At 42.6% G+C, this 16,185-nt stretch overlaps 1 protein-coding gene across 1 annotated transcript in view; it reads right to left on the reverse strand.

Moving 5' to 3' along the window:
• Nucleotides 1-453: 453 nt before the first annotated feature.
• PCP4 (Purkinje cell protein 4) overlaps nt 454-16,185 on the reverse strand; it is a gene marked incomplete at its 5' end in the record, with an annotated part of 33,026 nt that continues 17,294 nt past the window's right edge. Inside the window, one exon of the mRNA XM_009075696.1 lies at nt 454-1,262. Coding sequence (XP_009073944.1) covers nt 1,135-1,262 — 128 coding nt within the window. The remainder of the gene's footprint in view (nt 1,263-16,185) is intronic.

Consider the following 16,185-nt stretch of genomic DNA (forward strand, 5'->3'; position numbering starts at 1 on the left):
CTTACTCAATCCAAATAGCTCCTTCTTCTGAGTACAAGGTACTTGATTAAATCTTTTCTGAACCTTCCTCATGCACTCTGTGAGCAGCCAATTCCTGTTCAGGTCTGAAGCCAAACAAGATCTTTCCTTGATCTGAAATTGGTCTGGTACTGTTCTACAACATGGAGAAAAAAGAAATACTTCCCAATTTGAGACATATCGTTGTGGCTGCCTTCTGTTAATCCAAAGCTGGGCTAACTCAGTGATTAAGGGGTTCACAGTTGGATACAGAACAGTGCAAATGGAGACAGGGAGTCTGTTGTGATTTACTCCTCAAATATTGAAAATAGTATGAGAGAGGTGGCATAGAAATGGTTACTGATTATGTAGTGAGAGAAAATCTGCAACAAAAATAGAGTATAGAGGGTCAGGTTTTACTTCTGGAAATAAAAATCAGCCCCAAACTTCCAAAGGTTTCTGCATTTTTTGTCTGATTTATTATTTTCTTTGCATAACAGTCAATGTGGTCCAAGCTGGGTAATTCTGTACATTATCATGCAAAGAGGAAGGACAGGGACAATTTCCCCACTTAAACCACTTTACTGACACAATTGCAAGACAGAACCAAACCGCTCACTGCTTCCTACACCTCTTCTCCTCATGCCAGCTCTGACTGCAACTTTTTTTTACTTTCAGCTCATTACAAGAAAGCAATTTTATTGTCACATTGGGCTGGCAGCTGGAATCCTCCAAACGAGGTGAGCAGGGCTGAGACACATTATCTCAGCCCTCAGCAAAAACCCTGCAACATACGGTGCTGTTCTGTCTCCGAGCTTTACGTGAAGAGGGAAGGAGGCATCTGGGCTGGGATCATTTGTAACGCTGCAGTTGCTGGATTAATATGAAAAGACAGATGAAGGCAGACACTTTAATTACTTCACCCTAACTTTTTATTACAACATCAAGTAAAATGGTGAGTTACAGAGGATAATGGGCGTGAAACATCTGGGATGAAGTCACACACAAGCTCATGGTTTGGTATCTGCCAATGGGGTTTTAAATACTGATCGTTTCTGTACATGCATCTCTGTGTTATTTCGGGTTTTCTCGATAAATCATTTCAGGGTTACTTTGTTTTATGCTGTGAGGTAGCTACTAGGACTGGGACCCCGCTTTTTTCTTCTGGAATTTTCTGAACTGGGACTGTATCGCCACGGCCGCCCGCTCTGTCTCTGGCGCGTCCATGTCTATGTCAAATTCCTCTTGAACCTTCTTTTGCCCATCTGCTCAAAGAAAACAGAAGAAAACAGGTTTTTCAAACAGTGGACAGCAGAGGTGAAAAAAACCTGCCCCTCTCTCCTTCGTAGACACAGCCTTGATGGCATGTTAAGGGAAGAAAAACATGGACCAATTTTTGTCAGACACTGCTGATCAATCATGGAATCATAGAATCAACCTGGTTGGAAAAGACTTCAAAGATCGTCGAGCCCTACACTAAAATAATCCCCCACCCCTCCCAATGGCAGAGTCTGTGACAGCCCCACTAGGGATTGACATCCAGATGGTGCTCAGCACTCACCCAACATCATCCTGATGTCTGACCAAGTCAGCCCAGGGAGCTAACAGTGACAGGCAGAGAGACTCTTCTGCGCTACCCTGCAGGTAGAACTTAGAGGTCTTTTCCAACCTAAATGATTCTATGATTCTGTGTTTACTCTAAAACAAAGGCATCTTAAAATATTTTAAAGTAAGGATTAAGACCCTGTTCCTATCACACTTCCCACATCAGAGGAAGAGATAATAATTCCTAAGGCTAATTTCCATCCTTTTTGCTTGTTTCCTGCCTCATCCCTTTCAACACATACTGCTCTTCCCCTTTGAATCATTTATGTTCAATCTCTCTGCCACTGTGCTGCTTCCCTGACTTCTCTCCAGGCTCTGTTGTTGCCTTTCATCCTCAATCCTTGGCTCTTTGCCTCCCTTTATTCCCAGTCCTCAGCTTTTCGTTCAGCTGCATTTGGCCTCCACGTGGCCAAACCAGCTGACTTTGCTAAATTTCGCTTCATCCACCTACATGTTAAAAGTGCAGCCCTGGGAAAATTCCTGCCCTCATTGCAAAGATAACCCTAAACTGCCTGGGCGAAGGAAGTGCAGACACACATCCGCTCCACTAACCTCGTCATACCACTGACTTTCTCTTCTCTATCAACTTGTTTGTTAAACTCACTTATGTAACTGTTGTATCCCAGTCCTGCAGTGAACGTCATTCCAGGAGTCTGCAGACAGCTCTGCTTAAAGCAGCTGGAGGAATTCACCCATTTTTGAACCACTTGGCTATTTATTCTCGAGATTAATACCTCCAGGATGCTCAGCCCCAAGTACTGGTAATGCAAATCAAGGGAAACACTTTCAATATGTCATTAAAATGAAATTAAACTTGTTCCCCACTGTCTCTCTCCTTCACACTAGAAAACAGGGGTACTAGTTCATGATTTTAGCATAGATCTTGCAGTATTTCTTGGCTTTACTTCTTGTTCTTGCTCAGAACTCAGGTTTTGTGTCCATTTTCTATGGCCACTCAAAACTGAGCAAATATTTGAGGGGAAGCTTTTTCAATATTCCATACTGATTTTAACTGCAATAACCAAGTAAATGCAGCTATGTTAACAATAAAAGAAATGTTCACTTAATACTGTTTTACCTAGAAGAACATTTAAGATGAAAGATGAAAATGTAAGAAGAAAGTCTGGATGGGAAGAACAGCTTGAGAGCTCACCAAAACTTTGACTGTACAGTATAGTGAAAGGCTAAGTTATCAAAACAAAGATTTTTATGGAAGAAAATCAATCTTATTAATATCGCATCACATTTTCACAGCCATTAAATCCAAGAATCTGCAAAGTTAATATAACTACCCAAGCAACACAACTACCTTAAATACAGAAATACAATTATTGTTTATTTTTTCATGGGGAGAGGGAAGTGAAGGTCAGAAGTGACACAGTCAAGGAGAAATCTGAACTGATTTTGATTTGGTATTTTTGAGTTAAAGGCAACTTAACAGCGGAAAACAAAAGTGGCGTTCATGCATCGATTTTAGCCTTTCAGTATATAAATTCCTGTCCTTTGGAAATGTCAATAGGGAAAGCCAGATGGGTGGATGAGTAGACACAATTGGTTTCGTACCTCTTGGTGAAATCTGGCTCATACAACTCATTTCCTATTACAGCCAAGTCTGAGCACTGTGTAACTTGCAATAGTGACTCAGCAATTCGTGCTAAAGTTTCATAGATGAAAGAAAACTCAGCATTTAGTATAACTTTTCCCTAGAATTTCCAGGCCAGTTAAATCTTTGCTTGATGTGAACCATCATTATTGCCTTAAAATCAATTGCAATACCATAATTTACAACACCTGAAGATAATAATAATTTACTATATCTCAAGATCAGACTTAATTTTATTTTTTTAACCCATTCTTGTTGAAATCAAACCCAAAATTCCTTATGAGCTGTTTCTTTATTTCTCTTCTCTTCATCAAGGAGAAAGGGTAGGATGAGAAGTTTCCAGCCTCAAGTTAGACATGTGATTAAGAAATCAGAAGTGTTCAAAAGGGCCAAGACATTTATGTAATGAAGAAATTCATCATTAGCAGATGGTATAGAAATTTAAATATATGTGCATAATGTACATTATGAACCAACATCAAATCCTGGCCTGCACCCAAAGGAGATCGGGCAGCAGGTCAAACGTGGTGATTCTTCCCCTCTGCTCTGCTCTCGTGAGACCCACCTGGAATACTGCACACAGCTCTGGTGTCCTCAACATAACAAGGACATGGAACTGTTGGAACAAGTCCAGAGGAGGCCACAAAGTTGCTAAGAGCACTGGAGCATCTCCCCTATGAGGACAGGCTGAGGGAGTTGGGGCTGTTCAGCCTGGAGAAGAGAAGGTTGTGTGGAGACCTCAGAGCAACTTTTCAATTTCTGAAGGGGCTACAAGGAGCCAGAGAGGGACTCTGTGTTAGGAGCTGCAGTGACAGGACAAGGGGTAATGGGTTCAAACTGAAGGAGGGAAAGTCTAGGTTGGATGTGAGAAAATACGTTTTTCCTGTGAGGGTGGTGAGACACTGGCACAGGTTGCCCAGGGAGGCTGTGGCTGCCCCAACCCTGGTGGTGTTCCAGGCCAGGCTGGATGAGCCTTGAGCAACCTGATCTAGTGAGGAGGTGTCCCTGCCCAGGGCAGGGGGTTGGGACTAGATGGTCTGTAAGGTCCAATCCAACCCTTAAATTCCATGATTCTATGATTCTATGATTTTTATCCTCTATACATAATGTATTATGATATACCTGCATTATTTTCTTTCTCCCTATGCTAGTCTTTCTGTCTATATATGTATATGTATGGTATATCCACATTTGAATATAGAGAGAATATACATTAATACATACATACAGATATATATAAATACATGAATACATATGCTCAAAGAATTTGAAGTCCTTTGTTAAACTGAAAAGAGCAGAATGGGGTATTTCTTAAATTTTGGGAGTAGATTTTCTTGGAGCTCTCCCCAAAACATTCCCTATTGATGGCTGTCACAACACAGATACTTTCACAGATGCATTCTCAATCTGGAAAGAAAATTCAGTGTTGTGCTGACTTTGGCTTTGTCTAAAGGAAAAGATTTTAGCTTTTACCTTGAGCTGCCTTACTAAAAGCAGCCTAGTGATTTAAAATCTGCCACCCCCTCCTAACTACACTGGGTTTTACTGGTTAATTAGGGCCAAGAGCATGAGTTCCAAACCCTCATGGCAGGGGGGCTTTGAGGTCCCTTCCAACCCAATTCTATAAATTAAGAATTAACCATTTAATCACAATGGAAGCCCAGCCTGTGCTCAGGGCCTATACAGGCTAGAGGTGGCCTCACTGCACCAATATGAGTGACTAAAAGCCTTTTTGCACCCTTACTACTCCATATGCACCTATGCCCATCTAGCTTTTACCTGTTGATAGTTCAAATAGCTCAAACATGGAGGATGTTGAGTTTGAATCCTCAAATCACTACATTTATACAGAGAACTTAGAGCAAGTCCATAAAAATGTCCCTCTTTCATTCAATCTCCCACTCCCAGATTTCCTTTCACAAGCTTGGAAGTGATCAAAAATTCTCACTCCCAGCACACCAGAGCACAGATCATCACTGGCACAGGTTTACCCCTGGACTTGCTTTTCTCATTCCTCCTGGTGGTGACCAAACACTGTCTAATAACATACAACCTTTTTCTAAGCTTCTTTTATGTAGCAATAAAGGTAAATTGGGATTCCCTCCCCATCCTCAGTCACACACACACACACTTTTGTTGATATTTACTCTTCTAGACTATGTGCAGATTCCTTTCCTGTGGATATCTGAGGATCCCTGGACTACCATAGACCCACATGAGGAAAGCAGGAGGAACAAGACTGTAGTCAGGAGACTTAAAGTCACAAGCTACTTGTGATTTTTGCAGGATTCAGAAAAAGCAAAGGTCTGCACTTGATGGTATTCTGAGGGGATCTGGTTTCAACAGCACCATAAAAGATAACCCCCCCAACCTTTCTCACTACATGAATCTGTTTCAATGCTATCTCTGAAAGATTTCTTCATATTTAGTCCAAATTCCCTCTCAGACATAGTGACTCCCACTCTTCTGAACACTCCATGGCAAACCAGAGGAGTCACTCCATGTCCCTGCTGGGTTCTGATCACTGCCAACAGGGGAGGTGAACAGAACAATCCCACACCAACGGCCATGGGGTGGCCATAACAAAAGACTATTATCCCATGAGTTTTCCAATGTCACATGTTTAATGTGGATTGACTCTGGCCATGTGTCAGTTCAGACAAATCTGATCACTGGTGGGACAAACTCCTTGGAACACAACATCAACAGCTTGAGGAGCCCCAACATGACAAGGAGCACCCCATGCCCCAGTCTGAGACAACTTGCAGGGTGCTGACCTTACTTCAGGACATGCAATAGTCATCCCAGCAGGAAAGCCTGAAACAGCATCTAATTAGTTGTTTTCCAAATCTTCCACCCCAAAAGCTCATTTCACATTGTTGCAATAGAACAAGATCTATGTATTCCATTTCCAGCTGAAACATTAGAATTCTGCCTCCATAATTTGCTACAGCACCTCATAATCCATTGCAAACATTGGATGGATAATGAAGCTGCCTGTAACAAAGAAAACAATCAAATCTTACACACACATCTACCCAGCAAACTCTGAAGAAATGTGGTGCAAGTGTAATTATTCACAAATATGCCTTCAGCTATTTCTTTCATTTACTTTGCAGCTGTAAAGTAAAATGAATTGTGACAACACTGCGAAAAGAAAATATTGCTTATTCCATGTGGACCAAAAGTCTAGGGCAGACTTTGGTGACTGCTGAATACAGGCTAAACAGCCTTGTCTTTTTCCAAAGTGTTCATGGAAGGGCAAAAGCTGCTGGGGTGGACTTGGTTAAAAAGGGGGACTCAGTCTTTATTCTCAGAGTTTCCCCACCCTCCAGGTGAAACAGAGATTGCTCATCACGTTCTGGAAAAATCATTCAACATGAAAAACAGCATGGGCATTTCATGTCCTAACTGCTATCCTCTGCCCCTGCTCACCCGGCCCACATCCAACAGGAATTATGAGACTGTGCCAAAGATGGAATATACTCATAAAAATACTGCATTTTTCAGGGGCTAAACTGCAGCATTTGGAAAAAGATTAAATGAAGTGTGGGACAGAATCACAGTGCCCCATAACATGCCAGAAGTGGTATTTTGCCTCAGGCAGGATCATTACCTCCCACTGCTGAAAAGATTTTTCAAGCTGTGACAATCTTTATGCTACTCTGATCCCAAGCTATTACACCAGTCGGCCCAATGAGGCAGAACAGTCCCTAATTAAAGAGGACCAAAATGCACAGGAATCTCACAGATGCTGACATTCATGTGGAGCATTATCTTTATCTTTATGTGATGGGAAGAGTCATTCTATTTGACCAGACTCCACAAAGCAACCAGCCAGCTAGAGAAAACATATGGGTGCTTAGATGTGTGGAGGCCACGCTTAACTCCTTATAAGGACCAGTTTTGAATGCCAAGAGTTGGTGTGGCCATTCTTCCCCCTCTGTATTTAACTGAGGGTGAGGAAATAAAACACAGAGGCTTATCTTTTAGGGGAGCCAAGGCAACCTGTGTGCTGCTACTCATCATTAAGGACAGAATTTTTCTCTAATAAGCTTGAGAATTACAATAATTTTCCTTCCTGCTCAATACAAGTGCTGCAAGGTGAGACACTGCCTTCATGACAAGGACTACATCACTCCAGTTGTTCTTGTTTCTACACTCCATAATGAACTGAGACACTCGAGGACCACCTTCCAAAGTCAAGGACTGCCTCTTCTGTTTGAGTGCCCATAGGTAGGCACTCGATGGTGGGGGAGTTATGGGTTTATAGAAAGGTTTTCATTTTCCAGGGTCAGTTATTTGAAGGTGGTAGGTGCTGAGGAAGTGTAACGTCCACACAGAAACCATCTCTGAACGTGAAGGGCCACCCATGCAGCTCAGCATTCCCTTGTGACTTCAAAAGCTCCATGTGAAGGGAAATAAAGGTTACCATTAATGATCAGATTAAATGTAACAGCTATTTTTATCTGAACTACACCAACTGGCCCCGTAATATCACTCAAAGCAAGCCAGAAATAATTAATGCCTTTTGATTCAACTGTAAATTACAACTTGGTATAGAGAAGACGACTTCATTAGGCAACCAGAATCCTTTATTTTTCACATTGACCTTTAATTTTGGAATATAGTGTTGTTATCTCAAACTTGAAAAATGAGTTTTGCTGTAGCATGTACTGGTTGTTCTTTTATGATTTTAAAAATGTTATTTCAGCATGAGGCTTTTGAAGTGTCTGATTAATCTTTTTTTTCCTAGTTGCAATAATGTTCGAGAGCAGCAATACTATTTCTGACATAAGATAAACGAAGTAGCACAAAATTATGTACATTGGGGTAACATAATGGAACAGAAAGGAACAGCAATAAAATCCAGTTTACAAAAATTGCATTTTCAGATAATTTATAGCCAACTACAGATGAATCGATTTTGCTCAACAATTAATACAGAGACAAATATTGGTTTTGTTTAAATGCTAATATTATTTAAGCAATCATTCCTCATCTTCAAAACAATTAATATATCCCTGACAGCCTTTTCAAACAGTTTACAAATGTATAACTGATGCATAGATAGGTAGGTACATGTTTATGGGGATCTATGAGGTATTCTGGGCATGAAACTAGAGGCCATAATTCACATCCCCACATGGAGACCAAACTTTGTGGAAGTTTAATTAGGAACTAACAAATTAAAATGGCCATCTCAGCTGTATAAAATCATCTCTTACTACCTGATAGAGTTCAAGAAGTGCTTGGACAATGCTCTCAGGCACATGGTGTGATTCTTGGGGATGTCCCAGGAGGGGACAAGAGTTGGACTTGATGATTCCTGTGGGTCCCTTCCAACTTCAAATATTCTGTGACTCTGTGCTTCTAGCTAAAACTGCATCTGAGGAGTCGTGGTCTGATTGGAAAATTCAATGGAAGCCTCTAGGAGCTAAAAGGAAGTGGTGCTAGGGATGAAGTGCTGGCACGGTCAGGTCACTCTGCAGCTTCAGAACGATGCCCCATGAGCAGGGATAATACACTTAGCCCTAACTCCTCTCCTCCAGGAGGAAATCATAGAATCAACTGGGTTGGAAAAGACCTCCAAGATCAACAAGTCCAACCCTACCGTGGTCACTAGACCATGGCACTAAGTGCCACATCCAGTCTCAGCTTGAAAACCTCCAGGGATGGGGAATCCACCACCTCCCTGGGCAGCACATTCCAATGCCTGAGCACTCTCTCCCTAAAAAATCTCTTCCTAATATCCAACCTAAACCTCGCCTGGCAGAGCTTGAGTCTGTGCCCTCTTGTCCTGCTGCTGGTTGCCTGGGAGAAGAGACCAACCCCCACCTGACTCCAACCTCCTTTCAGGGAGTTGTAGAAGTTGTAGAGGGAGATAAGCTCTCCCCTGAGCCTCCTTTTCTCCAGGCTAAACAACTTCAGATCCTCCTCACAAACTGAGTTCAAAGCCATGGGAGTCTCGTTCTGCAGCTCCATGCATGTGATTCCCAACATCCCAGCCAGGTTTTGAATGGGAATTGTTATGATGTGGCTTGAATTTCCTCTGCAATTTCCAGTTCTCACTTCCCCAGTAAACACTGTGCCTTTAAAGATCTTTGCTGTGGAGAGAGCTGCATTTCAGCAGTGCGTGAAGCAAACCACCCTCTTGCCTCACTAGTCAACTGCTTGATTAATATATGATCGCTTATTTTCCTATTATGGTAGCATGGAGGCACTCTGAGCCCTAGCTGGGAGCCCTAATGTGGTTACAAATGCAGAACAATAAATTCTTTCCCCTCTGCCACCCCTCAGTGCTATGACCTTTGCAAAAGTGTCTTCAGCAATAAGGTTTAAAATAACAACAGGAGAACTTCCTCAAGGCTACCTCTACACCAGCACATTATCCAAGGCCACTGCGTGACTCAGGCACCATCCACAGCTTCTCTAAACATGTGATGGGCAGTGCAGCCACTGGCATGGCTGGGACTGTTCCAGCTAGTCCTCTCACAGGCTGCTGTGGGAGCACAGTGTGGCTGGGATCCCACCTGGAAAGTAGGGTTGAAGAGAGCACTCTGGGTTTTGAGAGAAAAAGAGTTTAGCCCTATTGATTAAAGCCATGCTGCACCACTTTGCATCAGAGAATAGGCTCTAGCCTATTTTATTTCCTAAGAGGGATGTTGCCTTCAGCACTTCAAAACACTTTGCAGCTCTAGACTGCCAGGGAACTGGCTCAAAACGAGTTGGCACTCGCTATTAATTGTGGGATGACCGACTGTGTCTGAGAGCCCTTGCAAGGGAAATGCAAAACAGAGGTGTTCATCTTCCAGCATCTTGTCTTGTGTAACAGCCTTGCTTTCCAGGAATGCTTCCCCACCACCCCCCTGCAGTTTGTAGGAGCACCTGGGGAATCAGCTCAGAGAAGTGGCAGTGATCACAACATGCCACACAGAAGTGGCAGAAAAGGGGGCTCGAATCCACGCATGCCAAAGTGACATGAGCTGGGGAAGGTGACACAGGTTACAGAGGAAAACCTGTCAGTCAGGAAAAGGAGAGGAGTCAGTCAAAAGCACCGTGGTAAGGAGTCAGAAGACGTTTCTTTCCACACACAAAATGAAGACAATGAAGAGCAAGATCTCCTTCTGCTCATCTGCAAAGTGGAAAATAAGGGCAGTTCCTAGGAATCACTGTATACCAGCAGATCTCTGTTAGCAACTAATGAGAGGCTATTTTAAGTTTACACAGTGACTTCAATAAAAACTGTTATATGAGCACTTGGAAAGTCGCAGTGAGATGTTTCCTTATTGTAAAATCCATCACCTGGTTTTAATTACAAAGCATTTAATCAGAGACTCGGAGGTGGACAGCACAAGGTATAGGAACTGAGATTTGCTGTTCCACATCACACTCTCAAGCAAAGGAGTTATTATGAAATAAATTCTTCCCTGTGAGGTGCTGAGGCACTGGTACTGGTTGTCCAGAGAAGCTGTGGCTGCTCCATCCATGCAAGTGTTCCAGGCCAGGTTGGATGGAGCTTGAAGTAACTTGGGCTAGTGGAAGGTGTCCCTGCCCATGGCAGGAAGATTGGAACTAAATGGTCTTTCGTGTCCCTTCCAGCCCAAGCCATTCCATTATTCTGTTTCAGTATTTTTATGCCTTATCACATGGTATCAAAAACCACTTTGTAAATAATATTTTCAGTAAGAAACATTCACTTTACTGCATGGATTAAATGCAAGAAACAAACATCTTAAACAATGTCCAAACAGAGCAAGTTTTATTTGCATGAACATGGGCATTGCTCCATGTTGGTGATATGATAATTACTTTGGCACAATCCCACCTTGAAAAAGCCACTGCTTTAATACATGTGCCATATTTTTTAACATCTTGCACTACCTGCCAGCTTGGGGATGCTTGAGGAGGCAGCTGGGCAATTATCAAAGATAGAAGTAGAGATTGTAAGGTTTAAAGTGCCCAAGGAAACACCCAGAGTCCTTTAGAGATAGAATTGTCACGGGGTACCAGATCCAGACCACAGGCTGAGCTGAACAGACATGCTCTAAGAGGTTCTTCTGGGAGAGCATTTGGCAAAATAAAGTTTGTCAGCCATCTGTAAAACCAAACACATTCCATCACAGACCCCAGAGATGTGATGGATATCAAGCCTAGGCTTCTGGAGCTGCTCCGAGGTAGTTCAGTCACAGTCTGAGCGAACACCAGGACGCTCTGATAGACATCAATCTCCCATGAGACTTGGCCTGCCAGTGGATCTCACATGCTCCTGCATCAATTTGCTTTGTAACTTCTGCTCCAGCATCCACAAGTTCAACCAGAAGAAGTGCTGGATTGATGTGGTCTGACCACAAGTCTTACTGAATGTTCTGTATGGTGAAATTTTCTCAGGAAAGGTGCAGAATTTTAACATCTCTGACTCCCCAAAGCAGTTACTCAGCCTTAGATTTCCACCATAAAGCAAAGAAATCCTGTTGCAGGAGGGTTCTAGGAAATTTCCACTGTTTTCTTTTGCTTGGGCTGTTACCCTGAACAGAATCATTAATTTGAGTTTACCATGTCTCCACTGAACACAAAAAGGCACAATATATGTTTATTTCCCCTGCAGGCTGGTTTGCTTAACTTTCTTAGGAAGAGAGGAGGGGCTCAGGAGAATGCAGGAGAGCACTGAAATAGCAGCACGGGGGAGACAAACTAAGATCCTGTGGCAATATGGATCTGAAAGAGGATGAGAAGGAATTATATGCCAGAGGGTGTGTTCAGTGTATTTCAGGCTCTCTTGCCCAAGAGCCACTTGGAAAGCCACATTATATGTTGTGCAGAAGCTCATTAGGCTGAACATTTCAAAATCAGATTCCAGATAAAAAGCTCTGGCCAATTTATAAGAAAAAAAAATCACTTAATCTAACTTAGAATCACAGAGTCATTTAGGCCAGAAAAGATTTTTAAGATCATCAGGTTCAACTGTCAAAAATAACTCAAATTGCAGCTATTTACATCAGAGCTCGCTCGAGAAAGAAACCAGTGGAGAAAAGTAGGTGCTCAAAGGGTGCAATTCATCTGACCTATTTTAGGCAGATGTTTTAGGAGAGCATGAACCTCACCCTTGAATTCCCTTCCTATATTGGCTAGTTCTCAGTGTGACTAGTTCAGATGTAGATTGTGATCCTTAATAAATGAATAACAATCCCTGAGCCTGAGTGGTGCCTGAACACATTGTAGAATTTTGGGTGAGCACACAATATCTGCAATTTCATGTGAAATTCTTTCTCATCACATAAATTATTTAGGCCTTATAAAAGGTATTACTCTGAAACTGTGGCAGCTAAGAAATCTGATTTGCTGCAGGAAGGAAGAAAATAAAATAAAGGCAGTCATCCCTCCTCACACTGCTCCATCAGTGTGTTCCCAGCCCATGGGATGGAGGAGGAGAGAAAGGCTCACCTTGACAGAGGGTCAAAATGAACATTTGTTCCCTGTGCTGAGATGGCCAGGGAAGCTCCCAGTTGTGCAGCTGATCTGGATCTTTTTGTGTTCCCTCAGGAGCTGACTGAACAGTCTGCATACATTTCACTTTTTATAGATATATAGTTGAAGAGACAAAAAACTCCTATCAGCACCTCTTGCTCTCCTTTCAGAGAGTGAAAGTTTGTGCACTGTCTGTGTGCCTGAATGCCACTAGGTGTACATCAATAAGCCTCCTTCTATTTCTCTAATAAGGGATTACAGTTAACACCACGACAAGAAGTATCAAATGCTTCATATGAACAAGCAGCCAAATGACAGCTTGTGTGAGAACTGTAATTGAATTCATAAGCTACTGCAAACACCCAACCTCTGCTCTGCTATTTAGCTAATCATGAGCCAGGTGATGGCTGCTGCCATTCTGAAGAGTGGAGGTGCTCAGAGGAACCTGTTGCACCCAGTATGTGTCAAAGGCAGCCAAGCCAGGACTGCAGGACTGAGAGTGCATAAAGAAGAGATGGACTGGCTGAGTCAGAGAATCATAGAATTTAAGGGCTGGAATGGACCTTACAGATCATCTGGTCCCAACGCCCTGCCCTGGGCAGGGACACCTCCTCACTAGATCAGGTTGCTCAAGGCTCATCCAGCCTGGCCTGGAACACCACCAGGGTTGGGGCAGCCACAGCCTCCCTGGGCAACCTGTGCCAGTGTCTCACCACCCTTACAGGAAAAAACTTTTTTAATATCTAACCTGAACTTCTCCTCCTTCAGTTTGAACCCATTACCCCTTGTCCTGTCACTGCAGTTCCTGACACAGAGTCCCTCTCCAGCTCCTTGTAGACCCTTCAGATAGTGAAACGTTGCTCTGAGGTCTCCACACAACCTTCTCTTCTCCAGGTTGAACAGCCCCAGCTCCCTCAGCCTGTCCTCATAGGGGAGATGCTCCAGTGCTCTTAGCAACTTTGTGGCTAGAAGGACAGTTCCATGTCCTTCTTCTGTTGAGGATACCAGAACTGTGTGCAGTATTCCAGATGAATCTCACAAGAGCAGAGCAGAGGGGAAGAATCACCTCTTTTGACCAGCTAGCCACACTCTTTTTGATGCAGTTCAAGATTCAATTGGTCAGATGTGCTGGATGTACATGTCCAGAAGACAAGAACCCTTTAAAAGGTACTGATAGCCATACTGATCCAAACCAAGGAAAGCTCCCACTGACATGAGACTATAGTCTCCATGCAGTGCACAGAAAACCAGTGACCACCTCCTAGTACAGTTCCCCAACACGACCCTTCCTGGGTCCTGTGCAGCACCTGTGGGTAAGGAGGAGACACAGCTTTCTGCACTGAAGTCTTCGCTGATGTGCACTCACTACAGAGCTCTGATTTTACAGGACAAGCATACTCACATGTTCATTAAATGTCAAAGTGCACAAGTTGCTGCTTCATCATTCCTTAATGGAAAAAATACATCCTCGTAATCTTTTTTCTCTCCCTTCTCCTACTGTAGAAACTGATGCTGAGATTAACATGACTGTTGGCTCTGAGACAGAACAGGAGCACAGCTCTGCTCTTCCACTAATTTCCTCTCACAGACTAATAGAAAAGACCTTATTGGCACATAGGACAATTTACTGTTTAGCATAAGGGAGTAAAAAATGGAAAATGAATAGATTCTATGAAGGAGGGGGGAATGAATCCAGAAGGGCAAGGTGCCCTTCATTATTTATGAAGCAGCTTGTTCATTACTTATAGGCAGTTATTGTATTGAGAAGCTAAAGCCTGGAATTCTAACAAGTCAATACCAAGGCTCTATGGGATTTCTTGTCCCTGACTTTAGTGTCTGTATTTATTGAGTGAGGACTGATGCTATAGGCTAATGTAATTTTCCAAGCCTTTTCAAAGTAGCAGAGATTAATGAGCAAGGTCAGGCACCAAAGGCAATAGACAATACTTCAAATCCTTCTTCTGCATATTTTTTTCCTTTCTCATAAAAAAATAAAATTCCAAACCTTCTAGGGCCGAGGCACTGACTCAGCAACATCCTCTTTTGAACCTGATGCTATTTCAGAGAGAGGTGGAGGGGCTGTTCTCCCCTAAGAGTGCAGTTACATGTTCTGACAAGCATCTGACAAGCATCTGACTAAAGTGTAGCTCATTAAGGCTGGATTGCAGTGGGCTTATTCTCAGGTGTGTAGCAAGGAGAAGGAGTATCCACCTTTTTATAGCCTGTGTATTGATTAATCACACCTACATATCACATTTTTTTTTTTTTTTAATGTTGGTAAAAGCAAGCATGTTTTTCCAATAAAGTCCCAGTGAAAGAAGGCAGGTCCATATTCCAGGTTCTTTATCTGTATCAGGAGGTTATGGAGCAGGGAAGTGAAAATGGTCTCATTATCCTGACAGATGGTGCACTTAACAAACCCACACAGTACACTGAGGACACAGGGAAAGGTTGTAGAGCTCCAAGTGCAGTGCAGTTCCCAGCTGCCAGTGAAAGTGGTGGCTAAGAAGCACCACACTGGCTCACCAGTATGGCACTGGTGCTTTCCAGTAGCTTTTCCAAGCTGCTTTCAAGTCCTCAAACCAGTAACAAATCACTTTTGTCTCATAGAGCATTCCTCCTCCTCCAGAAGGGACTGTCCTCCCTTTTCTCCTTCCTATCCTGGTCCTGCAACATCTCAAAGAGGAAACTCAGAAGGTGAGTTGGCTCACTTGGAGTGCTTTGCTTCTATAAAGATATAAAATGTGGAGGTTTTTTAAAATGAAAAAATATGCTAAAAGAAAACTAGAAAACAAGCTTTATGAATGTGAGTTGTCTAGAAAAAAAGGGTTCCTATTCATCTTTTTTTTTTTTGGCAACACTCTCAGGCACATGGTGTGATTCTTGGGAATGTCCTGTGCAGTGTCAGGAATTGGACTCGATGATCCTTGTGGGTCCCTTCCAACCCAGAATATTCTGTGATTCTGTGATCTTATCTGGGTTTTCACCTCACTAAGTTTTCATCTGGTGCCTCTTAACAATGGCTATTTAAAATCAATTTTCCCAGGAAGGGTGGGCATTGATTTAGCTAAGTGCTGCAATTGCAATTAGAAAGTTATTAAACCCAGTACCAGGTAGGCTAATTTTCATGAAAATCTAACTGAGGCCAGGGAATAAAGGTTTCCCTCCTGCTTCAGTTGTATGCTGATTGCACACATAAAACTATCTTAAAAGAATGTTAAGAGTGTTGCACATGAGAAAGTTAATAACTGACAAACTACACTGATACCATTATGCAAAATTAACTGAATTTATTGCATGGACAACTTTAATCCCTGACACCGTGACTTTCATAGTTTTAGGAACACACTGTTTCCTAGATTTAGAGCAAAAAAAGTATATTCTGCTACAACATATGGACACCCACATGCTTCCTCAGCACAACTGCTTGGAACTGTTAGATTTGCCACATACACCTCTTGTTTTAATGAAGTAACTGGCAGTGGTAGCAGGTTGTCCTCTCCATGAATCAG

Source organism: Acanthisitta chloris, unplaced genomic scaffold, assembly GCF_000695815.1.
Source record: "Acanthisitta chloris isolate BGI_N310 unplaced genomic scaffold, ASM69581v1 scaffold1505, whole genome shotgun sequence".
In the NCBI taxonomy this organism is placed as follows: domain Eukaryota; kingdom Metazoa; phylum Chordata; class Aves; order Passeriformes; family Acanthisittidae; genus Acanthisitta; species Acanthisitta chloris.